General features: G+C 53.9%; 11 protein-coding genes across 11 annotated transcripts; 6 read left to right on the forward strand and 5 right to left on the reverse strand.

Moving 5' to 3' along the window:
• Nucleotides 1-228: 228 nt before the first annotated feature.
• On the forward strand, nt 229-4,790 carry J7T55_006565 (uncharacterized protein; the record flags this gene model as incomplete). The annotated part of the gene is made up of 8 exons (XM_053130069.1): nt 229-1,261; nt 1,314-1,883; nt 1,955-2,642; nt 2,790-3,102; nt 3,215-3,691; nt 3,987-4,102; nt 4,198-4,331; nt 4,489-4,790. The coding sequence occupies 8 exons, from the start codon at nt 229-231 to the stop codon at nt 4,788-4,790; spliced, it is 3,633 nt and encodes a 1,210-aa protein (XP_053001329.1).
• A 412-nt stretch (nt 4,791-5,202) lies between these two features.
• Nucleotides 5,203-6,330, reverse strand: J7T55_006566 (uncharacterized protein; the record flags this gene model as incomplete). Its single annotated transcript, XM_053130080.1, has 1 exon — nt 5,203-6,330. One exon carries the CDS (start codon nt 6,328-6,330, stop codon nt 5,203-5,205), a length of 1,128 nt encoding a protein of 375 aa, XP_053001330.1.
• A 530-nt stretch (nt 6,331-6,860) lies between these two features.
• Nucleotides 6,861-7,666, forward strand: J7T55_006567 (guanylate kinase; the record flags this gene model as incomplete). The annotated part of the gene is made up of 3 exons (XM_053130091.1): nt 6,861-7,333; nt 7,414-7,459; nt 7,595-7,666. The coding sequence occupies 3 exons, from the start codon at nt 6,861-6,863 to the stop codon at nt 7,664-7,666; spliced, it is 591 nt and encodes a 196-aa protein (XP_053001331.1).
• A 486-nt stretch (nt 7,667-8,152) lies between these two features.
• Nucleotides 8,153-9,312, reverse strand: J7T55_006568 (cell division control protein 10; the record flags this gene model as incomplete). The annotated part of the gene is made up of 3 exons (XM_053130102.1): nt 8,153-8,485; nt 8,544-9,106; nt 9,192-9,312. The coding sequence occupies 3 exons, from the start codon at nt 9,310-9,312 to the stop codon at nt 8,153-8,155; spliced, it is 1,017 nt and encodes a 338-aa protein (XP_053001332.1).
• A 1,828-nt stretch (nt 9,313-11,140) lies between these two features.
• J7T55_006569 (uncharacterized protein) lies at nt 11,141-12,317 on the forward strand (the record flags this gene model as incomplete). The annotated part of the gene is made up of 4 exons (XM_053130113.1): nt 11,141-11,143; nt 11,206-11,242; nt 11,317-11,877; nt 11,932-12,317. 4 exons carry the CDS (start codon nt 11,141-11,143, stop codon nt 12,315-12,317), a joined length of 987 nt encoding a protein of 328 aa, XP_053001333.1.
• Nucleotides 12,318-13,128: 811 nt separating this feature from the next.
• On the forward strand, nt 13,129-13,728 carry J7T55_006570 (dna polymerase delta; the record flags this gene model as incomplete). Its single annotated transcript, XM_053130124.1, has 1 exon — nt 13,129-13,728. The coding sequence occupies one exon, from the start codon at nt 13,129-13,131 to the stop codon at nt 13,726-13,728; it is 600 nt and encodes a 199-aa protein (XP_053001334.1).
• A 318-nt stretch (nt 13,729-14,046) lies between these two features.
• On the reverse strand, nt 14,047-15,513 carry J7T55_006571 (uncharacterized protein; the record flags this gene model as incomplete). The annotated part of the gene is made up of 4 exons (XM_053130135.1): nt 14,047-14,162; nt 14,277-14,637; nt 14,882-15,036; nt 15,102-15,513. 4 exons carry the CDS (start codon nt 15,511-15,513, stop codon nt 14,047-14,049), a joined length of 1,044 nt encoding a protein of 347 aa, XP_053001335.1.
• A 910-nt stretch (nt 15,514-16,423) lies between these two features.
• J7T55_006572 (uncharacterized protein) lies at nt 16,424-18,905 on the forward strand (the record flags this gene model as incomplete). Its single annotated transcript, XM_053130147.1, has 5 exons — nt 16,424-16,687; nt 16,918-18,093; nt 18,150-18,420; nt 18,474-18,558; nt 18,614-18,905. The coding sequence occupies 5 exons, from the start codon at nt 16,424-16,426 to the stop codon at nt 18,903-18,905; spliced, it is 2,088 nt and encodes a 695-aa protein (XP_053001336.1).
• A 40-nt stretch (nt 18,906-18,945) lies between these two features.
• J7T55_006573 (3-oxoacyl-acyl carrier protein reductase) lies at nt 18,946-20,113 on the reverse strand (the record flags this gene model as incomplete). Its single annotated transcript, XM_053130158.1, has 3 exons — nt 18,946-19,124; nt 19,376-19,468; nt 19,600-20,113. The coding sequence occupies 3 exons, from the start codon at nt 20,111-20,113 to the stop codon at nt 18,946-18,948; spliced, it is 786 nt and encodes a 261-aa protein (XP_053001337.1).
• Nucleotides 20,114-20,935: 822 nt separating this feature from the next.
• Nucleotides 20,936-22,991, forward strand: J7T55_006574 (sphingosine-1-phosphate phosphohydrolase; the record flags this gene model as incomplete). The annotated part of the gene is made up of 3 exons (XM_053130169.1): nt 20,936-21,086; nt 21,302-22,831; nt 22,909-22,991. 3 exons carry the CDS (start codon nt 20,936-20,938, stop codon nt 22,989-22,991), a joined length of 1,764 nt encoding a protein of 587 aa, XP_053001338.1.
• A 912-nt stretch (nt 22,992-23,903) lies between these two features.
• Nucleotides 23,904-24,995, reverse strand: J7T55_006575 (uncharacterized protein; the record flags this gene model as incomplete). Its single annotated transcript, XM_053130180.1, has 1 exon — nt 23,904-24,995. One exon carries the CDS (start codon nt 24,993-24,995, stop codon nt 23,904-23,906), a length of 1,092 nt encoding a protein of 363 aa, XP_053001339.1.
• Nucleotides 24,996-25,525: the final 530 nt, after the last annotated feature.

The raw sequence follows: 25,525 nt of genomic DNA on the forward strand, positions 1-25,525 counted from the left end.
TATTAGTTATAACGGTTTTAGCGTTTTTAAAGTCCCACTAGCATGGATCCATCTTTAAGAAGCGCTAAAGACAGTTTTCTTCTGTATTAACCCCTTTCGATAGCATTCTTAGGCGACAAAACCACTCCTATGAAACTTGATACATCCCAGAGCAACAAACTATTATGAGGAAATCCAGAGCATTTAACATTTTCGTCGCTGTTTGAGGTGCTCCGGAGGCGGCAGCAGATGGAGCAACCACGAGAAGGAGCGCCTGGAGCTCCTCAATGGCCTCGGGGCCCTCAAGGGCCGTTATTTGTCTCGAAACCGCACTCGACCGCGAGGCGTGAGGAGGACAGACATCAATCAGACCTTCAAGAGCTTCGAAAGCCGGGCCACGACGATTCCAGTCGCCTTAATGCTGCATCCCTCGGTGCGCAATCGACATGGCAGACTCCCTCGAGCTTCGATTCGGCTGGCGGCGCGATTCCCGTTTCGGCCGCGTCGCACGCGTTGCACGCGTCTGGCGACACCTATGGCGCTCAACCCCACCCCTTCAAATTCGTTCCACAGGTGATAAAGAGTGCCCAGCCACTCAAAGGCGTTCCGACCACTCCCAATCATGGAAAGCAGCTTGCTCCCGCGCCGCCAAAGCAGCAGAAGCCCTCTATTGCCGGTCTTTCTCATACCCAGACGGGCGTGGCGCCTGTAAGCGCTGCCCAGCCACAGTCCGTCATTTCATATGAGGCTTCTGAGCCTCAGATTCCCGCCGCGAACACGCATAATAGCACATCTGCACCCCAGGCTTTGCAGCATGTTGCAAAAGCCTTGTCACAAAATGCTTCATCTGCGGAGGCTTTTAAATCTCTGCCTAGTCTCACAACGTCTGTTTCAGCTCTCAATGGCAGGGTGAGCAGCGACACTAGCCGCCAGCACGGCTCATCAGGCGATGATCGTGGCTCAACACCCGGCCAGTCACCCGCGGATAATGGACATCCTCCCGTCATCAAGCCCATCTTGAAGATGAAGAGGACCGGCCAGAACTTTCCAATATCGTCCACCAGATCCGCTTCTCCTTTACGAACGCCTACATCGTTGCATCAGAAGAATGCCTCCTCACCAAATAGGAAGACGGGTTCTATACCCCAGAGCAGCAGCAGCTCGTGGAAGGCACCTGAAAGTCCTCCTAAGAGCCGTGGGCCTGTCTTTCCGGCGACATCAAACGGGCCGACCACTGGGCAGAAAATAGGGTCAAACCCCTCCGTCCAATTTTCGACCGATTGTATGGCATACTCCTTGCATCGCCTGTACAAAAATGCTGACACGCGATGTAGCAAGTAGAGATTCGATGTATGGGAGCTCCACGAATGGTAACATTGCAAAATCTCATAGTCCTATCGGTGGACCGCCCAAACCAGCACCAACCCCGATCCATGGCAAAACTGGGGTCATGCACGTGGAAAGTCTGCCCAACGGGCAGCCTGTTGAAGTTGTGGCTCATTCAACTCATGATGCCGAAGTAGCCTCGGACGATGAGATCAAATACGAGACCGCTACCAAGTCAGCAATTCCAGACGATGTACTCGAGGGTGACGTGGAGGACGACTCTTCTGACGATGACACTGGGTCTGGCGTTGACGACGACGAGGCAATGGGGTCAACTTCTTCTCGTGGTGCAGATGAATCGGCTCGGCAACTATTCCACCCACCCGAAGAGTCCGACTATGGGGATGAGACCGATGACGACGGTACGGTATCTTCGTCATCGTCATCAGAGTCCTCACCGGCTGCAGATGCAGAGCCGATGGTCGCGCTGCCATCTGCCAACATTCAACACGAACAAGATTACCCTAAGCAAATCTTGGAGATGGCCAACTCTGGCCGTCCCTACCTCGCTTGGTTTGGTACGCATCATCCGGCCGCTATGATTGAAATGTTCTACATTGCAACAGTTCTGACTGATTTGCTTGCACAGATGAGAGTATTTCGTTCGAAAAATGCGGTGGCGCACTCTTTCCGGATGGGTACACGAGATGCACCGAGATCGAGGGCTACCCTTGGATCTGTGCAGTGCGCTCCTGTAGACAAGTATACAAAACCCATTTCGGTCTTGGTAACCATTTCAAGTTCACACACAAGAGATCTATGTTCAACGACAATATGGACGGCACTCTGTCAGTAGTTGGCTCGTACAGCAAGAGGAGCCAACCTGGAAATTGCACCCCTATCGTCGTCAGTCGACGACCTCTGGACCCGAACGAGCCGCCGATGGTGGAGCCTACCGAGCCGACACGGAAAGGGAAATTCATCCCAAGAATATCACAGACCAAGGCAGAATCTGAGACTAAGGATTCCGAAAGTTACGACCTTGTGAAGGGGGATGTCAACGCTCCAATTTTACCTTCAGTGCCCTCAGAAGTCACACAAGCAGGTAATGCTGATGAAATGTGGCAATACATCCGCCCCTTCCTCAGAAAGCATGAGTCGATTCCGGTCACGAATTGGGTCGGACATGTCATCCATCTCCCACGTGTACGTGATATCAAATGGAATGAACCCAGGACGAGGGACCGACCCTACCGGGATTCTCACCCACGAGATGTAACGGCACTCATCGTTCAGCTCACGGGCGTGGAGGCCTCCATGCCATGTACATCTTGTGCGTAAGGCAAGGGGCCGTTCGACGGATGCGTGATGATCTCGGCGCAGGCAAGCCAAGAATCACGAGACCACGTTTTGGCTTGTGCGAATTGCTACTATCACTCTGGGCAATCTTTCTGTAGTCACTGCACTGATGTTGTGTCTCGCAGAGACAAACGAGATCGGCTTACAAAGCGCAAGACTTACAATGTCAAAGCCCTGTCAGACAGGGCGCGTGGTAAAGCGCCTAAGACACTTGAGCAGCAACAGGCCTCTCGGATGACGGCGGCAAATCAGTGGGAAGAAGCTCTTCAACTAAACATGAGGATCTTTCAGGCGTCTGAAATCCACCCTCTTGAGATGGCGAGTAAGGATCGCGCATACAAGGTGATCAAGGGTAAGGACCGTGAGCTTATATCTATGTGTGGAGCCCTGATTCCAGAGGGCTATGATCTGGATCGATCCGTTGCCGGCCGTCCTTGGGTATGTCCCATCCGTTCCTGCCGAAACGTATTTAAGAAGATTGCGGGCTTGGGATCTCATTTCTGTGTAAGTCTTTCCCAATGAAGCATGCGCTACGCCACTTCGCTCACAGCCCATCTCACAGACTAAGCATCGGGGAGCCTTGTTGAATGACAACCAGAATGGTACGCTGTCAATCGTTGGAATTTACAACCAGCTACCGCCGGGGTATAACTACTTTGCGCCTCTGATCATATCGAAAAACCCTCTGGACCAAAACGAACCTCCCATGCCAGCAGCAAGAGTTCCCGGCTATGTACGAGTAGACAACACGAGTGTGAAGCCCCAGTCTCAATCGCTGAAGCACACGGCTCTGGATCATCCAGAACCAGCAAAAGTCCGACAGCTTGCTGCAGTGAAGACTCCAGATGTCGGCACTCACAGCCAGGCAAAACGAATTTGGAATTACATACTGCCCTTCCTGCCTCCGTCTATGGATCCCAATATTTTTGATGCAGAGCTTGTCAGGCTTTTCGCTCTACCACTGCTTCAAAGTGTTCAGTGGAGGAGGACATGGATGAGGCGCAGGCTGGACAATGACTATTCCCAGGTATTCGGAATGCTTGTGCATGTTCTCGGTGTTGGTCGAAATGGTGGGAGCGGCAAAAAGCCATGCTCTCTCTGCGCAAGAGGCGAGGGCCCCTTCGAAGGCTGTTGGATCCTGCCGAGAAATGCTGCATGGGAATCTCACAAGTATGCGATGTGCTGTGCTAATTGCCTATTCAACCACAAGAGGCACGAGTGCAGTGTGAAATCTGCTTGGGAAGGAAGGTGTGATTCCAAACCCGGCGAAAAAGTATTCCTTGGGGCCCCTCCACCTGTGTTTGAATGGGCTGTATCTGCAGCGAAAGCCGGCGCTGGTTCTCAAAACAAGAAACGCCGATTGTCTTCATCCGATGATCAAGAAGAATCTCTGGCGCATCGTCAACGAACTGGGCGAAATCAAGGCGTGGAAGACGAGGTCGATTTGCCTCCGCTCTTATCGAAGAAACCCCCTCCTGCCACCGACCGCTCAACAAGAAGAAATCCGTCGCCTGCACAGCTAATTCAGCACAGTACGTCGTTTTCCTCGATGCCTTCATCGGCGGTAGTCATGGCTGGCCAGCCAACTTCAGATGAGCTGCTTGAGATGGAGGATTGGGAGATTGCACCCGGTCGCATTCGCGAAGATGGCATGGACCAGCTCAATAGTAAGTCAAAACTCTCATCGATATGTCTCGTTCGACCCTGCAAACACCACTCGACCAAATGCACTCAACTCGCACCGTGCATGAGCCTGTCTCGTTTGACTGCTGTTTCTTCCCAGCCTTTCTAGCCATCACAAATTCACTGACCATGTGGGGTTAGATATCGCATTTTCGAAGTCATACCTGGAAAACAATCAGATGGTCCCGGTGTCTGCCGACGTCTCATTTCGTGTAGACACCATCAAGTCGGGCCACAAACTCGAATTTGAGGCTACGTCATCCAAAGCCCGCTACTGCTCTGTCGCCAGTGGCAAGCTACATGTCTCGATCGCAGGCCAGCCAAAATTCGTCATTGGGCCTCATGGAGTCTTCAAGATCAAGCCTGGCGTGAAGGCGTGGGCGCAAAATCGGCTCTACATCGATTCCGTTCTGCACGTAATTTCGGTCGACGATGGTGCGTAGACTATACGAATATATGTCCATTGCACGGACTCTACATGAGTGATGCCAATACTGGGTCGAAGAGGGTCTCGCGTGCTGGAAAACCTAGAGAAGAGAGATGTCTGGGGGCCGGTGCTGGCTGTAGGATATTTGTACAGATGATTGTATCTGAACCGGTATTACAGGTGTTGGAGCGTGTTACAGGCGTTGCGGGCGACAAGACATGCTGTCTAATGTACAAAAGTCACATAACGAACGGGGTCTCGCGGGGCTTTGCCTTGGATGTGAATAGGGGCCCAGCTTTGGAGGAAAAGTACTGGAGCTCAATGAACCCACAGAATATACGCGGACAATGCCAGAAACATCGCCAACAGCCGTCTGCCACAGAGATGGCGCGGTGAACAAAAGATGCAGAAGCGTTGTCATATATCTGTCAGGAGGCATTTACCTGTTTCCCACTCCACCAATTCTTCAAGCCCTCCACATCACACCAATCGATATCGGCCGGGTCCTCAAACCACCAGCTCATCCCCGCCCTCAGCCTCTCGTTTCCGTACTTCTTTAGGCTGCCGCCATCAAATCTATGGTTCTTGACACCGAGCAGCAGCACCACACCGCCGACGGCTGGAGCGAACTCGTCCGGGTCCAGGAACACGGTTAGCAGTACCTGCTTGTCTGTCGACGGATCGGCTAGCCTCGCCGTCCGCTGTTTACCCACGTAGCCCGGCAGGAGTGCCGGTTCCACGTCCGACAGCCACGTGACCACGGCCAGAATGTTGACGGCCCAGTTCTGCTTGTAGGGCAGATGAGGGATGGACTTTAGTGGTGTGAGTTTCAAGGGCTTGCTGAGGTTGCCAGAAGCCCAGGGGAGCGCGCTGCTATAGCTGGGCTGCTGGCGGAGGAGCTCTGCTTCCTGGCGGCGCTCTTTGACTGTTTGCTCAGATACCTGACGGCTCTCAAAGGCGTCTTCCTCGTCGGAGCCGGGGTCCTCGGTCTGCTTTGCAATTGATGGCTTCGGTGCATCGACGCGTGGATAAGTGGCTGGCACACCGTGATTTGGTCGACCAATTCCCAAGCTGGTTTTGTCGCCTGTCGATGCGGCTTCAGAGGCATGCGATCGCTCTTGTCCTGTCGTACCAGCCATCTGCATATATGCTGTGTTCCATCCTACAGTAACCATGTCCTTCACGACTAGATAAACCATTTCCCCCGGGCCATTCGTGCCATCACCATCATCTGGTTTCAACTCGACGGACTGTACATCAAATCTGCTCAGTCGTACGTAGCATCCCACAAATATCCGACCAGTGTCTACAAATCGGTGCATTTCTGTCCGGAGCAGTGTCTGGATACATAGGTCCCCGTCGCCTAGAAGCAGGCGGACTGTGCGATAGCGCTTTGAAACAGGAACATGCGCTTCAATGCCCTCCACGAGCAATATGGAGCCTGGGATGCAGTGGCGAGTGCGGAGAATCTCAGATATCAAGGAACGAGGTTCGAATGGCTTCGTGGGATCGGCCGCCACCACCGCGGTCTCAGGAGGCGGGTTGGAGACTGACATAGTCAAGACGGCCCATTGATCGAGGAAACATGACTGCAAACTCAGGCTTTACTGAGGTCGGTCAAACTTGAGGAGAAATAAAACAACTATTTAAGTTGAGAGGAGACGTAGCAAAGCTATATAGCCGCCACGACAGCTTCCAGGAACCGTTCACTCGGAGCCGAGCGCGTCTCTCTTAGCTTTGGGAGGCAGAAGACGCGTCGTGCCTCTGACCCGGACCCTGAGAGCGAAGTGCACACCTGTCTTGACCGCCTACCATGTTCAGAATTTCGCAGTACTGCCCAGTGTCCCACTCCATCAGGGTCCCCCCGAAACAGTCACAGTCTCCTGGGCCTCATGCGTGCATTGAGAGGCGAGTACTGCATAAGTCAGCCAGCTAACACCCTGACCCAGCTCTGTTCATGTTTCCCCGTGTTGTGCGTACAATTGCCAGCTCAACTCAACATCCTTTGTTTCCTCGAAGCTGCCTGAGCGCAACCAAAACATTCTTCCCATCTCTCATCTGCCCCCACAACACAAAAGCTCACACCATGGCCCCCGACCTCCCACCCGACCGCCGCCCGATCGTCATCTCCGGCCCCTCAGGCGTCGGCAAGGGCACGCTGTTCAAGATGCTCTTCGCGCAGCACCCGGACACCTTCACGCTCTCCGTCAGCCACACGACGCGGTCCCCGCGCGAGGGGGAGCAGCACGCCGTCGACTACCACTTCGTCAGCCACCCGGAGTTCGAGGAGCTGATCGCCGCGGACGGCTTCGTCGAGCACGCCAAGTTCGGCGGCAACCGCTACGGCACCTCCAAGTCGACCATCCGCGAGCAGGGCGAGAAGGGCAAGGTCGTGGTGCTGGACATCGAGATGGAGGGCGTCAAGCAGATCAAGAAGAGCGACATCCCCGCGCGGTTCGTCTTCGTCGCCCCGCCCAGCGAGGAGGAGCTGGAGAAGCGCCTCAGGGGCAGGGGCACCGAGAAGGAGGAGAGCATACAGAAGAGGCTTACACAGGCCAAGTACGTCATCCTTAGGGCCAGGAGCCCTTTCGTGCCTGCTTTCTCGCTCGCTAGGTAACTGTACTGACACTGGCACACAGGCTGGAGCTCGAGTACTCCAAGACTCCCGGAGTCCACGACATAATTGTAAGTCCTTCGCGTCCAATATTTCCTGGTGCTGCCAAAGAAACCCGTGGTGTAGCGGGCCGACCTGCGCCGCCTCAGTTCAATGCTCCGTCTATCAATGTAGAAGATCTAAATACTTATGCCTGGGCCTCATAGATTGTCAATGATGACCTCGACAAAGCATACAAAGAGCTGGAAGACTTTGTCTACAAGCCTCTAGACGCGTAAATGGGCCTGCCCGGGACTTCTGAACCACAAAGATACCCTACAGCATCGCAGTCACTCGATGATACCTCACATAGAATCTTGCAAAGAACAGTCACCAATAAAAAAATAGCAGTGTCTGTTCAACATCTCAATATGTATTTCCATCAGGTATCAAGACTAGACTCTAATTAGAGTACAAAATGGGGGCTGGATTAAGAAATAGAAAAAAAGAGAGAAAAAAAGTTCTGGATGGAAGTTCTGGAGTACTAAAAGGAAATAAAGCGTAATAGTCCAGTCCGGTGGGAAATAGGTTCGTCCCTCATGCGCCCAACAACCGCTCGCAGCAAACACAAAAGCATCGGGTCGAGGGGCAGATGACCAGCAATATTGCGGTTGCGCCATCAACAGCCGTGATCCTGGCAGCCAAACGCGCCGCTTGCTCCTTCATACGCCGACATAGCCGGACTTGACGCTCTCATCGATCGTTCGCTTCCGGAGCGGCTCCTCCTAGTAGCCGTTCATGGTCATGCGTTGAGAGCTGCGGCTAAGCTCCCGGTCCGCGGCCGGGCTGATTGGTCTGCTGCTGCTGTGACCTTGTGCGCTTCCCTCCTTCAGTGCCAGCAGCTGCTTAGCACGGAAAGTCTCGTAGTGGATCTGGGACGTCGTTTCGATAAGGTCCTGGAGGTGTGTTCGCAGGAGGAAGTTTCGCAGGTAGATGAATTCGCAGTGGTTCTCATCCTCAACGTTGATGACACCCCAACGGTTCTGACGACCTCGAACCTGGTTACCGTTGACAATAATGGACTTCTCGGAACCAACGACGGCGAAGGGGATCAAATTCTGTAACTGGATGTTAGCACCTGCAAATTATCTGTTCCGTTGCCACGCAGCTTCGTACCTTGATCTGAGTGTTGACAGCACGCTCCTCGTCGTCAAACTCGTCGTTGTCGTAGGGGTACATCTTCAGGTTGTGGAAAGCAAATTCCTCCTTGATGCGCTCCTTGAACGCCTGGCGCTCCTCCAAAGTCATGGTGTCGGCCTTGGCAATGACGGGAACGACGTTGACAACATCGGACAGCTTCTTCAGCACGACGATATCGATAGGCTTGAGGGAGTGGCCAGTTGGCTGGATGAAGAACAGGCAGCAGTGAATGCGGGTGTCCTGGATGTAGCGCTCACGCTGGGCGGTAAGCTCCTTTCGCAGGTAGGCAGAGTGCTGGTCCTTGATGTACTTGACGATGGGGTCCCAGCAGCGGTCGTTGTTGATCAAATCACCGTAGCCAGGGGTGTCGACAATGTTGAGCCTAAGACGGACGCCATTCTCCTCGATGATGTGTGACACAGGGTGAATCTCGGTGGTGGATCGAATGACTTCGTCGGGGACAAGACGACCCTTAGACTCGATAAGATGGGAAGCGAAGATGGTGTTGATGAGGGTGGACTTTCCGAGACCAGTTTGGCCTGCGACCAAGGAACACGAGACACGTTAGCCACACTGTTTGCTCATTATCGAGGGCGTCAATTGATGGAAATAGCGCGAGCTTACCGACGCAGATGACGTTGAACTGGAAACCACGCTTCAAGAGCTTGCGCTCAATCTGGCTGGTGATGCTGTCGAAACCGACGTGGCTCTGGGGGAAGATGGAAGCCGCAGGCATGGACGCCATTTTCGCAAAAGGGATGGGGTTTAGATTAGATGGACGAGGCCGAGTCAAAGGGAGACGTTGTAGTTAAGTCGGGTAAGAAGAAGAATTGAGACGGTGTAACCGAATGTAGAGGGTATCGTGGGATGGTTCGTCAAGCCACAAGAGAAAGGTAAGAAAAAGTTAAGGAACGAGTGAAGGTGGATTGGTCGATTGATGATGGTTGATGGTGATGGTGATCCCTCCCGACTGTGTGCAATCCGTGGAGATGAGATTCAGCCAGTCAAGTCGGGTTGGGAGGAATTGCTGCCAAACAATAATTTCCGCCTCTGCCCAGTCGAGCCAGAAAGGGGTCGCATCTCACAGGAAAGGGGCTAAGAACCGACCCTGCCTTCAATTGGCTCGAAAACGTCCAAGCGCCATAACTGGAGCTTTGCGGGTGACCTGAGCTTCCACAGCACCTCACCCCCTGTCAGTTTTCGGCTGGGGAAGCAGCTCTCTGACTGACTGTCGCGCTAGCAATTTTTCTGGACGATGGCCTAACGAGACATCGCGACAGTACCACATCTTGCGCTCCATCTCGCGGCCCAGTGACGACTCTTTTCTACCTTGCGCCAGACGCATTGAAGTCGATCTACCCAGTATTGCCTGGGGGGCATATCAAATCCACAAATCCTCAGACGTGGCGTCGAAGACTTCCCTTCCTGCAGACACCGAGCGTCTCGATCTCGAACTGGCAGCATGGCTGGCGCAATGTTGCCCACGAGGGCGGCTTCCTCCTTCCTCCCTCGACTGTCATCTCCAACATTATTTTCGCCATACAGATTCACATCGCTTTACATGAGACAAATATCGCTGCCTTTTCTGCCGAGATACTCGCTCGCCATACCTGCCATCTCTCTGAATCTCCCATCCATCCCAGACATACTGGAAGGAATTTGGGAAGGCATCTTGAAGGCTGTGCCCAAGAAGAAGACATCACATTCCAAAAAGAGGCATAGGCAAATGGCAGGGAAAGCGCTCAAGGACGTCAACAACTTGTGCAAATGCCCCGTCTGCGGAGGAACGAAGAGAATGCACCATCTGTGCGAGACGTGTATGAACAGTAAGATCAACCTACTTCGTGGATCAGAGCACAGAGTCACAACTAACGGACATGTGTAGAAATGAAGAACATGATGGACAAGAAAAGCCAGGAGAAGAAAGCAGAGACGACTATAGAAAAGACGATCGATGTGGAATGAACAACAAAGCACTCAATATGGTATTGGAGTCACGGGTATTTGATTGAAGCCCATGTGTATAAATGGATCATGCTTAGCCAGATTTTGAGGGGTCAATACCGGCTGTCGCGAAGGCTGAAGCTGAGTCCGGCCTGAAGTGGACCATAGGAGGCTATGTCGTATATGAGTCTCGGCCCGGGCTAGGAGGAGATGATGGTGTTCTGATACCAGCAGCGTAATCACGTCCAGCGCGATATAGAACATGACCTCGAGGTCTAAGCATTGTGCTTGTGGCTGGCAGGCCGCAGTGGATAGTCGGCTCGCCCATCATCGGACGTTGGGAAGGCCGCGGGGCAGTCCTGCTGAGGCATAGGACTGCTTTCGAAGGTTATGTCGAAGACAAACCTCGATGTAAAATGAAAAATGAAAAATCAAAATTTGAAAGATATTACCATGCAAAACTTCAAAATCAGGTCTTTCGGCAATAATTAATTCGATCGCTTTGTACCGCCCACTGTTGTGCATTCGCTTGGGAGCTTCCTTGGTGACATCACCTGGACCCTACCAAAACTTCCCGCTTCTCCAAGCTTCACACTTCGCGACAACGACGCGCACATGGAACGGTAGCGATGGTGAGGCTCTCGATCTCTAGCAAATTCCTTCACCGCTACATATAGACTGACATTGTTTCCAGTCGAAGCAGTACCTCACCACCCATACGGTGGACAATGGTGCGTCCCAGGCCCTGAGAATCCACCAACTGTCCCCTCCGAGCTGCACTTCGATGCTGACACCACCCTTGCAGCCCACACCACCGACATCTTCTCCCTAGCGGCAACTCCAAACGTGCTCTTCTCTGCCAGCGGTTCCTCTACGATCAATGTTCATCGAATCAATGACGCCTCAGGAACCTTCTCCATCTCCCAATCTCTATCGGCACACAAGCTCGGCTGCCACCATGTCGCAACTGCTCCCCGCGGCTCAAACGGCACCGTAGCCGCGTCTGTCGGCTTCGGTGGTGACATAAAAGTATGGCGGTCGAACCCGGACAGCGGCGACTTCTCGCTCGACTATGATATTACTCCATCCGAGGCCAAGACCAAAGGTGTGGCCGACACCTGGGCAGTGGCACTCAGCTGTGACGAGAATTACTTGGCCTGCACAACCCATGATGGAAGAATACACGTGTGGGACCTGCAGTCAAAGAGCGTCGTGCAGACTTACGAGACGGGAGGCAGTGGGAACGGTAGTTTTGGCCTGTCCGTGGCGTTGAGCTCCGACGGGCGCTTGACAGCGAGTGGGCACCAGAACGGGTCGGTCTACGTGTTCAACAACGACGCAGGACATCTCAAGTACTCGCTGTCTGGTAAGTCCCCTCTTTGTGTCAAGGAAATGAGTTCCAAACTAAACGTTCACGCAGGTCTTGCAAAACCTGTGAGAGCAGTCGCATTCTCACCAGGAAATACTCGCCTCGCGGCGGCTGGCGACGCAGGCATTATCGCCATCTACGATGTCACGACCGGAGAGCATGTGGGCATCTTGAACAGCGGCGGCACATCCTCGGCATGGATTACCTCCCTGGACTGGTCGGATACGGGTGAGTATCTGCTCTCTGGATCCACAGATGGCAAGGTCAAGGTGTGGTCGATAGATCGGGGTGCCTGTGTCGCGACACACAGCGAGACGGATAAGATTCTTTGGAGCGTGCGATGGTTGCCAAAGGCGGCGGCGCATCGTGGGGAGATGTTCTGCACGGCTGGTGCGAACCGGAGCCTGACGTTCTACCGCGAGGGTGGAAAAGTTTGAGTGTATAGCTGGCTGACCGTGACTTGGTCACGCATCCATCATCTGGAAGGCAGCTTTCTTGTGAATGAAAGCCGTAACTCTGAGACCTTGAGGTCTGGGAGGAAGCAACGATTAGACGATGTTGCAGGACGCGGACCATAGACAAATTAAGGGCCAAAAGCCCGGAAGACATGGCATATGCTACTTGGTGTTGCTGAGTCTTGATCACTGATAGCAGGATTCAACGGTAGCTCACATACCAATATGATGGGCGCATCTGCTCCTCTCTCCTGCTGACCAAGTTGATCAACTCGTGACTACCTTGTGTCAGGCAAGATGCATTAGAAATGCCAACTTGTTCTCAATCACGGCGATGTGCAAGATTCAGAAGTCAGCAATAAATCCCACGCATTGGCTGGAGAACGGAATAGTGTAGACTATGAATGCCATGGAATGGATACTAGGTCCCTGCCCCCCCCCCCCTTCCTCCCCGCGAGCTCGGGGTGGGGGGCTCCCTCCGGCGGGCTAACAAGGGTCCAGGTTTCGAGGTCAGATGCTTTCGCGACAGGTTCGAGTTGCCCTGCCAGCAGTAGGCGGAGGGCGTAAAGTGCCTGCATCATTTACCCCGGATTTCCCTACACCAGCATCAGCGCCAACCTCTCAATTTCCAGTCATTTCCAACCATCATACAATCGAACAAAGACCTGAAATTGTCTTTACGGCTCTTGACCCAAACACAACCCCATCACCTTTTACATACCGCTCTTTCTCAGATACGAACTTACTTCGACCTTTCAAACCCCACGTCGACGTCATCGCAGCTCATTTCACGATGCCAGCAACCCGCAAGTCGTCCACCCGCGGCGCCGCCGCCCGAGCTGCGGCAAGCAAGCAGCAATCCACTCTCAGCTTCAACCACAAAGTCACCAAGACTGGCACCGCCAAATCAGGCAAGAAGGATAAGCTCTCTACTCCCACGCCCGCAAAAGTCGAGCAGCAACCCCAAGCCCAATCCCCTACGCAGGAGGATGTGGAGGACTTTCAGGTCGAGAAGCTAGAGGAAGTGCTGCCAACACAGCCGGTGCCCGAGCTCGAGAAGAGCGAGGCGGAGCTGAGCGCAGAGAAGGTCACCGATGCACAAATCAAGCGCTACTGGAAGGGGGTCGAGGCCACGCGCATTGCGAAGCGAGTGCACCAGGATGATCTGAGCCAGGCGGAGAAGGTGCTGCGATACTTCGACGTCAGCTCACAGTACGGACCGTGCATCGGTATCCCCCGCGCAAAGCGGTGGCACCGCGCTGAGAAGCTGGGTCTGAACCCCCCGATAGAGGTCCTGGCCGTGCTGTTGAGGGAGGAGGAGCGGGGGAACAAGGAGATTGAGAGGGCCGCCATGGACCGGCTCATGGAGTCAACGGCTATAGGTAGTCTCTAGGAGGCCCTGGGAGAAGGTTCGCCACTGTGTTTTGGGTTTTGGAGTTATAAGGCACGACGGAAATGTGAGCTCTAGGCGGCGACGAGTCATGGTCTGGGTCTGGGCCAAAGGGATCACAGATGGGCGAAATAGTTGGAGCGAAGGGCGTTTACTGTCAGGTAATGAGTCTATGGCCTGGCTAGGGTTTTTTTTTGCAAAAACAAACGGAGCCAATCTGGCTGGGTATCCCAAAAACTTGAAGTTCTGCAGCAAGTTCACCACGACATGCGCACAATACGAGCGCATCATGCTATTAAATCGAAGACATTTCTCCCTCGCTTAGTACCAGATACTCCTTGTTCGGTGGTGCGGGATCGATTCTTGGCCCCTAGCCTCGAGGTCCTTCATGAGGTCGTACAAGAAGAAGTCTATCAAGATGGCGTTGATCTCGACTTCTGGATGGGTCCGTTTAATATCCCTTCGAATGAGCTCCACACACCAAATGCTGCAAGCTTCACCGTCTGTCAGCCCTAGAATGCCCGGTGAAAGGTTGAAGAGGGCTATCTTACCTCTCAGCTGAACCTCCCAGCTGCTCCCGCTTTCGATGAGCTTCTTCTCCTTCACAACCTCATTGAGGGTGGGGCTGTAAAAGATACACCCCATGGTGTTCAAGATCTGTGGGACTCGGTAGTCCGCAAACATTGTTATCTTGTCAATATCTCTGAATGCACCGTAGCCTTCCCCTTGGAAACAAGCCCAGATGTCAGCGACCAATATCTGCGGCCGCTTGAGGAAGCGGACGGGTTTCCGCCGCCCTTCAAATTTGGTCTCATCTCGGAAGCAGGCGAAGTCATCGGCCAGTAGGTTCACGAGGCCAGCCGCAGAGCCGTTCGCGGCTTTAATGCAGTTGGTGAAGCTGCATGAATATTTCTGTAGGCCGCCGTCAGTATCGTGTCAGGCCTGCATTTTCCGAAACAGCTTGGGTACAGCTTTGATGGGTATCAAAAAGCAATATCACCCCCACTGTGGCCACTCTGGCCTGGGCCTTTACCATATTGGTGGGCTCAAGAAGGAGGCTTCCAGAAACTGGATCAAGACATGCAGCCCAATTACCACAGGCCAACATCCTTTTAGGCTGAATACCGTGCATACATAGGAGATGGGTGAGAATTACCTCGTAAAGGACCTGCCCAGCCTCACGCAGACAGGCGAGGCGCTCTTCAAGCAGGGGTATCTCCTCGTCTGTCGTGGACCGAAAGACATGTCTCAGGAGGTCCAACGTGCATTCGTCCTCGCTCTGCCAGAAGTCGGAACTGGTTATGGGAATGTCTGGAAGAATCTTAGTGTCAACCGCCAGGTCCAGAAAAGAGCGGTCACGAAGCCGCCAAACCAACCTTCGTCGAGAGCCCGCTGCAGGGCCGCTACCAAGCTCCAGTACCCGGTCCAGGTCCTGTCCTTGTAGGATACAGCGAACCGCTTGTCATCGGAAAGTTCCGACCAGAATGAGAAGTTCAGCAGGTCCATTGTGAAGATGAAGTCAACGGTGGCCTCGTCCTTGGCCTTGGGGTGAAGCTCATGCTCGGACCATGTGGCCGTGGAGTAGCTCTTCTCCTGCATCTGCTTGTAGATTGCATTGGCGGCCGTCTTGCATGACCACATGTCCAGCGCCACGTCGATGGAATTGTCGTAGACATACTCGGCGCCTTCGAGCACGCCTGTCTCAGGGTCAGCGTCTGCGCTGGGCTTCCCTAGGATATGGGCACGAAGCAGCTCCAAGAGCTCGGGATCAGCTTCGTCGTCAGACATGGCTCTGCTGGCTGCGCAGGGTACAAGTTGAGGCTTTGTGGTGTTCAGAAAGTGCGTTAAACAAGACGGAGGTCTGAGATGGGGTGATTGGAAGTGGGAGGGACGTTGAAAGCCCTTTGATGAAGATAAGTTTGTTCGCTTGAGAGATTTGTTAAGGAGAAACCGGGAATGGTGATAATGAGCCTTTGGTCGCATTGGCCATCTGAGTTGGTATTGATAGGCTTCATAGTTTTTTGAGTGTAGTGATGGACTTTGTCATTTCCTCTTTCGATCCTGTTCTATGCTCGCTACAAGACAAAATTCAGACCAATTCAAGTGCCCCTCAGTCTCAAGAACCAGAAAAACATTTGCAGAAACGAAACTGTCGCCTCAGCCCTACCGAAGCGTTCATCAGCTGCCGCTTTTTGACCGCACCCTAGAAGAAGCGCTGGGTGAACGGCAGGGGCTCTCGGGGCGCTTTTACGAACTGCGGTGCAGGGTACTGTACACCTGCTGTGGGTGGGCACATACGTCAGGCCCCCAGCGTGTCAGACCCCTGTCGGGTAAGAGGGCTAGCTAGCTCCTGCCTGAGAGCTCCAGACCAACGACCAACCTTGGTTGGAATCTGCAGACGTCGGGCTTTGGCCTCTCGAGGTTGGGGCAGAGGGATCAACAGTACAAAGCGTGATGCGAATCAACACACTGCATAGACGACCTCTGCTGACAGCTTTTCTTCCGATTGACTTTATCTGAGACCCCCGACTTGCGACGAATCGACTCGATCCTTGTCTCGTTACCCGGCACACGACATCGTTTCCGTCTAGCGCAGTGCCAGTTGCAAGACCTACATCTATCCATCTTCCTTCGACTCCCTCCACTGAACCGTACCACCATCGACTGCATGCGCGTTTGAGGCGCCCTTTGCGACACAATGAGCGCTCCTACGGGTGAAGCTCCTCCAGCTTCGGCTGCTTCTACAGAACAACAACCAGCACCTCCTTCTGGTGCTCAACCCGCTGCCCAGCCTCCAGCAGCTGCTCCGAATGTCCCTCGCCCTGCCACGACTCACACCGTCCCGGTAACCCAAGGCCAACAACCCCCTCAGGCCGGCGTGGCACGGCAGCCTGCAGTAATGACCCGCGACGTCTTCAACCAACGATCGCTTGGGAAAGCGCTAAATTCTCAGGTCAAAGCCGTGCGTGGACCCCTCTGCAATTGCCTCCCTCTCGCACATGACTTTCACTGCCCTTCCTCCCGTACTCCCGTACATTGAGCGCTACCTTGCGCATGCAACATAGCGAAGCCTGGACCAGGACTGACTCTTCCTCGCCTTCGCTTTCTTCAACACCCTTTCATGCGCTTCCCATCACAATGGTTCAAGTCGATGCGCAGTCCCCGAATGTCATCAAACTAACTTGCTTGCAGTCTCGAGCCCTCTTGGTTGGTGCTGGTGGCATCGGCTGCGAACTCCTCAAGAACCTAGTCCTCCAAGGCTTTGGCGAAATACATGTTGTTGACCTTGACACAATCGATCTAAGCAATCTCAACCGACAGTTCCTCTTCCGCACCGACCATATCGGAAAGCCCAAGGCTCTAGTTGCAAAAGATGTCGCGCAGGCTTTCAACCCCCAGGTCAAGATCGAGGCACATCATGCAAACATCAAGGAGTCACAATTCAACGTCGAGTGGTTTCGAGGCTTCAACATCATTTTCAATGCGCTTGACAATATGGAAGCGAGACGGCATGTGAACAAGATGTGCTTGGCGGCGGACGTACCCTTGATCGAGAGCGGAACCACGGGATTCAATGGCCAGGTCCAGGTCATCAAGAAGGGCGTTACCGCTTGCTACGATTGCACTCCCAAAGATGCGCCAAAGTCTTTCCCTGTTTGTACGATACGAAGCACGCCAAGTCAGCCGATCCATTGCATAGTCTGGGCCAAAAGCTACTTGCTGAACGAGATGTTCGGTGCTAGCGAGGATGAGTCTGCCTTCGATCATACAGACGACCAAGACAACGCGAAGGAGATCGAGGAGCTCAAGAAGGAATCTGAGGCTCTGAAGTCGATTCGCGAGTCTGTTGGCTCGAGTCAGTTCCCTCAGTTGCTGTTCGACAAGGTGTTCAAGACAGACATAGAGCGGTTATGCTCAATGGAAGACATGTGGAAATCGAGGCAAGCACCTCAGCCATTGGACTACAAAACGTTGCTTGAACAGGCAGGCGAGGCCATAGCGGCCAAGGACACAATTCTGCAGGATGGTCAAAAGGTTTGGAGTCTCGAAGAGAGCCTTGTCGTCTTCAACGACAGCTTGGACCGTCTGAGCAAGCGCATGGCCGACCTGAAGAAATCACATGACGGCTCGGGACCTACACCTATGATCGAGTTCGACAAGGATGACGAGGACACGCTCGATTTCGTTGCAGCCAGCGCGAACATCCGATCCACCATTTTCAGCATCGAGCGGAAGTCTCGCTTCGATATCAAACAGATGGCTGGAAATATCATACCGGCCATTGCGACCACTAATGCTATCGTTGCCGGTCTCTGTGTGCTACAGGCCTACAAGGTCCTGAAGGGAGAGTACAACAAAGCCAAAGAGGTAAGTCACCGCCGCCACCTTGCTTGTACTGATCATCAATTGCTGACCGCGTCCAGGCCTTCCTCTCACCATTCTCGTCGGGCTTACCAGCCCGGCTCATCTCGGCTGACCGACCACAGGCGCCAAATCCAAATTGTCCTGTCTGCAGTGTCTTCCAGACCAGCGCATACGTCGACCTCGCTCAAGCGACCCTGAAGGATCTGGTTGAGGATTTTTTGAGACTCCAACTGGGCTATGGCGAGAAGGAGATAGCTGTAAGCACGGACGCGGGCATCTTGTATGACCCTGACGAGACCGAGCACCTCTCCAAGAAGTTGACCGACCTGGGTACGCACCTCTTCTGATCTCTTTTCTCTCAACTGCTCACTAACCCATCCTAGGTATCAAGCCTGACACCTTCTTGACTGTCACCGATGAAGATGACGCCGAGCCATTCGTCAACCTTGTCCTTCACATTCAGGAAGCGTAAGTTCCTCGTCTCTCTACATGCTCTATAGCTAGCTGACTGACAGCTTCGTAGGAAGGAAAAGCAACCTGAAAAGCCGGTTAAGGCTCTCTCAGACGACAAGCCCGACATACCCAAAAAGCCCAAGCAGGAGGCCGCAGAAACCTCGACAGCTGTGCCCTCATCTAATGGAAAGCATGAGCCTGATGAGAGTAGCCGGAAGAACAAGAGGGAACACGAGGACGATCTTGAAGAGCCAGGTCCCAAGAAAGTCAGGAAAACTGGGGACTCGACTGCCAAGGGCGAGGACGCGGTCCTCGTGGATGACGACGGCGGCAGTGGCGCCATCATGATCGACGACGATTGAACTCCGCATCTCGCAACGTGCCACTGGAGACTGGCATCGCTCACGAACTCCCACGGCTTACGAAACCTTGATTGGCCGCGCTCAACCCACCGTCAATGTTGAGGATGCAATTGTTGGCATACGAGTTTGTGGCCAAGAAAAAGGCGGCGTCTGCGACCTCTTCGGCTCTGCCTACCCTTCCGAGTGGAATCTGGCTGCTGAGCTTCTCTTCATTGAGGTCTGACAGGACATGTACATTAGCTCTTGATAACTTGTAATGATATGGTGAGGCTAGGGGGCCCTCGACACGGAGGATGGGGCTATGGGACACTTGGGTTGTCCTAGAGGGGGCTGTCCATTGCTACTTTGAGTACAGATTTGGCCGGCGGCCAAGGATGGACACAGGCAGAGCATTGGAAACAAAAGAACAGAGATCAAACAAAAGGAACACGAAAAAGCCCTCCCTCGAAAGGTTGAGGTCAATCACTTACTCTCGATCATCTGGGTCTGGATGTAGCCTGGGACTAGGGCATTGACCCGGATTTGGAACTGGCCTAGCTCTTGAGAGAGGGCAGACGTGAGGCCTGGGAGGGTGTTTGATTTCCGTTTAGCAATAGACCACAGACAGGTAGAAGAAGGTCCAATTGTGTTGTTCAACCTCCCCAGGAGGTCATTCAATAATGATGGCAAGATGGGGAAAAAGAGCATCTCTCACCGAGAAGGCCCGCCTTGCTCGCCGCGTAGACAGACGCGCCTGTGCCGCCCCTGGAAGCCATGACACTTGAGACGTTGATGATGCTGCAGCCCCGGCGGGCGGCGGCGTCCCTGCGCATCATCTGCTTGCCGACGACCTTGGACGCCAGCACGGCGGCGCGCAGGTTGGTATCCAGGATGGTGGAGATGTCAGACGCGGTGGTGCGCGCGAGCAGCGAGTTCTGCGAGACGCCGGCTGCGTTGACGAGGATGTCGACCTCGTTCTTGTCGGCTGCCAGCTGTCGCCCGATGGAGTCCCAAATGGCCGTGTCGCCAGCCTCGCCCGCAAAAAAGCCGTGTGGCCGTGTTCCTGTTGTCTTCTGGGGCAGCTGAGAGCATGCTGCCTTGAGGGTGTCGGCGTTGCGGGCGACCAGGAGGCATGAGACGCCCTCGTTGGCCAGGCGGGTGGCTATTGCCAGGCCGATGCCGCGGCTCCCACCGGTGATGAGGGCGGCTTTCCCTGCGAGGGATATCATGGCTTATGTAGGCCTGAAGCTGTGTAGTTTTTCGTGAGCTTTCGGGTATTAATTGGCATCATGTATGAGACGTTGAAGACGCCATGATGTAGTGGATATGTCTACGGTGTGTGAAGCCAGTGTCTGTATTAAATGCACTACCCAGAGCTCTCTGTACCTGCAGCGCATTGTACTGTATCTCAGGTACGCTTGTGTCTCGGCCCCGCGGACTGGCGGGCAGGTCGCGGAGGCCCCACCAGGATAGGCAAACCCGCGGGGAGCGCATCAACCTCAGGAACAATGGCTTGCTTGCTTGCTTGCTCTTTTCAGGGGTCCTGCCCCCAAAAACCCGAAATGCCAACGGGGCCCTGCCTGACGTGACAGACAAAGGATCTGGGAAGATTGCTGTTCCTCATCCTTGCCCACCACGCTGTTCTCACACGTCACGAGCACTGGAGTTATGGACTGGGGTCGTGGACTTGGACAACAGCTGTTTTCCCTCCTCATTTGACGTCCCCATCGTTCGTTTCCACCGTGGGGATCGCACCGCCCGGCGCTGCATAGCATAGGCATAGCATTGCATTGCATTGCACCGCACGGTTCGACTCGAATCGACTCCATCCCACTTGACTCGACTCGATTCTGACCTCGCGATCTTATCGATACCCGTATCAACCCTCACTATCTTTCCTGGTCCGCACGCCTAGCCTTCGCGCCCGACCGAGTTCACGTCATCCCTCTCGACCCGGTCAATGCCTCTTTCGCTTGTGTGTCTAAAGCGCAGCATCACGGACAGAGGCACACTGAACACATGAGGAGGAAGGTGGAACTTATCCGTGGTCCATGAATCGAACACATCGTGGCTCCGGCTCAGGCTCAGAGCTCCACGATGCCCCGCCCAACTCTAATCTGCACAGCGCAGACTCGGGTCTGCCCAATGGTCACGACGACAAGAAGGAAGTCATCGATGCTGGCCTGAGGAGCCTGGACCACTGTATGTCGCCAATCATCCGTCCGTTCGTCCGTCTGGGAGCGGCTTTCGCGCCTGTCTGCTGCCGACATGCTTGCCTGCAAGCTCCTCCTCGCCAGGCGCATCGTGCGCCTCCCGTGCTATCGCATGCTCCCGCGCACTTCGCCTTGGCTTGGGAAATAGCCCAGCAGCCCAGCAGTCTGGTCTGGAGTTATTTCGCTAACTATCATGCCAAACAGACAGACAAACACTGCCATCATGGCGTTACGACCTCCGGCAAGCGATGCTCCCTCTAATCCGCTGGGAAACGCCCTACCTCGCATACTTCCAGGACGCCGTGCGCACGCCCGCCCTCGATAGCTATTTCGCAATCACGGCCAACCTCGGCACCCATACTTTCTTCATGATCGGCCTGCCTATCTTGTTCTGGTGTGGGTTTCCAGCGTTCGGCAAGGGCCTCGTACATATCCTGGCCGAAGGGGTGTTCTTTACGGGGTTTATTAAGGACATGTTCTCGCTGCCCCGGCCTCTGTCTCCTCCGCTGAACCGCATTACCATGTCAGGCTCAGCAGCCCTTGAGTACGGCTTTCCTTCCACACATTCTGCAAACGCCGTCTCCGTTGCTGTGTATGCTGTGCTGTGCCTGCGGTCTGGCGAGAGTACTCTCTCTCCCACGACGGCATTACTGCTTGAACTATTAGGTTACTTCTATGCCGCGTCTATCATTATCGGTCGTCTCTACTGCGGCATGCATGGATTCCTCGATGTCATTATTGGCTCTGCTATGGGGGCTGTCATATCGTTCATCGAGTTCTACTACGGCCCGCCGTTCGACGCATACCTCCAAGCTAGTGGCTGGACCGCGCCGTTGCTTGTCGCCCTGGCTATCATCATCCTCGTGCGCGTTCACCCTGAGCCCGCGGATGACTGTCCGTGTTTCGATGACTCGGTCGCGTTCGCTGGTGTCATGATAGGATTGGAGGCCGGCCTGTGGCACCTGGGGGCCGGGAACCTGGACGGCCCCTTCCCGGGCCTCAGCTGGCCCATGACGATCGGGCGCATTGTCTTCGGCGTACTGACGATCATAGCATGGCGCGAGACCACGAAGCCCTTCCTGCTCAAGTCTCTGCCCTATGTGTTCCGATTCGTTGAGCGGCTAGGCGTATCGCTTCCGCGACGCTTCTTTGTACCCGCTTCCGAATACAAGAATATCCCCAACCTCCTCAGGCTACGCACAGACAACGTCTTGCCCACCATGAGAGATTTCCCGGGATTCGTTAAGACGCTGAGGGCGCCGATCAGGGGCCGGAGCGTGTCAATCGGACCGCAAAGCGCGGCCGACGCGTATGAGGCTCTGGCGTACAGGGAGCGCAGGCGGCGTGAGAGCATCGGGTCCAACGGGAGCATGAAGAGCCACGGCGACCTGCGCGAGAGGTTCCAGGCGGACGGGGCCGCGCTCTCCGCCGTGGGCAGTGAGGACAAGGACCATCACCCCACGGGGAGGTCGACCGCCCTGGCAGATTATGAGCACCAGATGGGCCACGGTGCCGCGCGCGTCGTAATCACACGCCCGAGCACGGACCTGCGGAGGTCGCCTAGCCCCAGCACGCCTATGGTGAGGGAGGAGCCGGAGGAGGTGCAGGGGGACACTATCTTTCTGCAGCAGAACGAGGAGGATGAGCTAGGTGAGAAGGAGATGTTCTCGCGGCTGGTCAAGCCGAGAGTCAAGTATGACGTCGAGGTTGTTACCAAGCTGGTGGTTTATACAGGTAAGTTTTCACATGACTGTGCACTTCCCAGGCTCTTTTACGTTCAGGCACGAAGACTGACCGATCGTGATCTGCAGGCATCGCATGGCTCGCTGTGGAGGGCATACCTTCCCTGCATGAGCTCTTGGGGCTTGGGATTAGGCATCTGCAGGTGAAATAGACGTCTGTCATGCACCAGTGGCGGGGCTCCTCCGTCTGCGCCAGCTTGGGGGGTGCTGGACCAGTTGTGACCAGGACACGCGGTGTCCGCCTGGTCGCGGTGACGTGTAATCATTAATGTACGCTGCATGAAGATACGCTTGTCTATACTATACCAATTCTTTCAAGGACAACTGTCTGGACCAAGTTCGTCCACTCAGTACATTGCACATTAGGAAACTGCAAAGGTTTCACCTTCTTGCCTCTGGATTTTTGTTTATGAGTTCGTAGGTTGCTTGTCCTTAGATGACCTCAGGTAGACACACAATCAGTACATATTGCGACCTATATTAAGTGCTGGTGGTTGGACAGGATTTTCAGTGCTCGTGGTGAGGAATGATACTTAAGCTTCTAGCCCGACAACATGTCGAAGCTATTCATAAGGTTCTTTCGATGCCCTTTACATCTCTTGCTTCCGCTTGTTTTGCTGCTTACGCTCTTGGACGCTCGGTATTTTACTAGACTCTACGAATACTGATGTAATAGAGCGTATAAGTCCGGACTTCAAGGACACAGGGATTCATAAGCCAGTCTGCTGCTGCGGCAATCCGCCCAAAGTATCAGTTGTGTTTCCCTAACTGCACAGCTTATCGCATTTGCATCAATGGCAGAAACGTGATGTCCAGCCGCAGTCATCGCTCATTTCAATGCGCCCTTGCCAGTTTCGTTGTCTGGCCTGTGGGTGCTAAGTCCTGCTCATGTTAGGCCACAGCTTAGCTGAATAGCCGGAGGTGTCATACTAGTGGAAGTCTTGTGATTGTGGAATTCGAATCGGACATGTTGGTGGGTTGGCTCTTTTCCCTGAAAAGTAGATATAATATTGAATACCAGACCTTTGGCTACAATGGCGACCCTTGTGTTTCACAACGGGCTTCTAAGCATCTGCCCATCTTATCAAGTCCCCTCGTTCTATGCTGTCGACCCATCTATCCGCCTGCTTCACAAAAACTCCAGCACTGCATTGCAAGACCGCATCGAAAAAGTCAACCTTTATCTGGCTTTCCTGTAGAGGCCAAGCCGGCCAGAGCTGTCTCAATCTCGCTTCGTACACTGCTCGCAGTTGCGTCGTTTCGTACTCCATCAGATGAATCCAGTAGAGCTGGTTCTTGCCCTCATTATCCAGATCGTCTGGGCCGCCGTCATTTGGTGGGCCTACAGACTCTGCAGGTATCTCATCGGCATAAATCTCCCGAATTGGCTCCTCTTCCCGGTTCTCCCCAATAAGAAACTTGGGCATCTTGGTAGTCAACCAAATCGGCATTGCCGAGACGCATTCCCAGTCCACGATAGCCGTAATTTCGCCGTCATCGTTGACAAGGATATTGTGGAGGCTTAGATCGTCGTGGTAGAGCGCGGTCGCAATTTCGTCTTGCTGGTCATCAGGAAACACCTTGGGAAGTAGGGAAAGAAGCCTTCGAGCTGAGCCCAGTATTTCCTCGGCATCTTCCCTGTCATCGTAATCTTCTGCCTTCTCGAGAGCTTCTGTCTGCTCGAGTATGATCAAGCGTATTTCCGAGCTTAACCAGTCGAAGCTGGAGCGGAAAGGCCCTCGTGGAACATCGTAGTTCTGGCGATTCCCCATGAAAAATTCATGGGATATAAGCTTCCCAGGGGTGACTCCTGTTGGTGCCTCAATCCCTCTTGACCCATTTTCCAGGTCAAGCGTCCCTATATTCTTGAAGGGAGAACCGGGTACGCCGTAGCAAGATAGTTGTACTTGAAATTCTGCCACACGCTTCGTAATTGCTGACTTCTGCTGTAAAGACATCGTTCGCCATCGTCGGTACGCCGTAGCTCCCGGCATAAGTTCCATCAAAATCCACTCGAACCCAATGCTATTGTCGTTGCTGGCCTCAAACGCGATGACTCTGGGAACTGGAATGTCGGTATGCTCGCGGACCCAACGCAGGGTGGCTACCTCGCCACGTGTCTTGTAGTGAGGGCTTACTGGCAGCGTTACCCTCATCAGCAAAGACTGATCGGCGCAGACGATTGAATAGAGCTTATTGAATGCACCGGCTGCGTAGAAGGAGGCGGTGCAGGGACATCCGGCAGGGAGCTCTAGCTGCTGGCGACAAACGCTTTCAATCGCCTCCACCGAAGGGTCTCGTGTCCAACGCGGTATGAGATTGAACAAAGTCTCTTCCCACTCTAGTCCATCTTGGCTTTCTCGTGGCATCCTTGTTGTTTCCAGGGAAGGTTGCGCGACTTGAGGCAAACATAGGCGATAGAACTGACAGTCGATTCTGAAGTTGATAACGTGTGTCGGATCAATCAATCAACTCAGAAAGACGTGAGCTTTTTGCAATTTGGCGCGAGAACGCGATTGAAAGCGCTAGGATATCATTTCCGGCTGTCAGTGGCGTACATAGCCTTGACAATTACGAAAGGAGACTTTTACGAGCTCAAAACTGGAAGATAGAGACAATAGTTTCCGAGGCATGTATCAACCAACAAAGTGTAACGGCCTTACATAAGCAGATTTGTTGTTAATAA

The sequence above is a fragment of the Diaporthe amygdali genome, assembly GCF_026229845.1.
Source record: "Diaporthe amygdali strain CAA958 chromosome Unknown NODE_1_length_4327563_cov_65_473760, whole genome shotgun sequence".
Classification (NCBI taxonomy): Eukaryota; Fungi; Ascomycota; class Sordariomycetes; order Diaporthales; family Diaporthaceae; genus Diaporthe; species Diaporthe amygdali.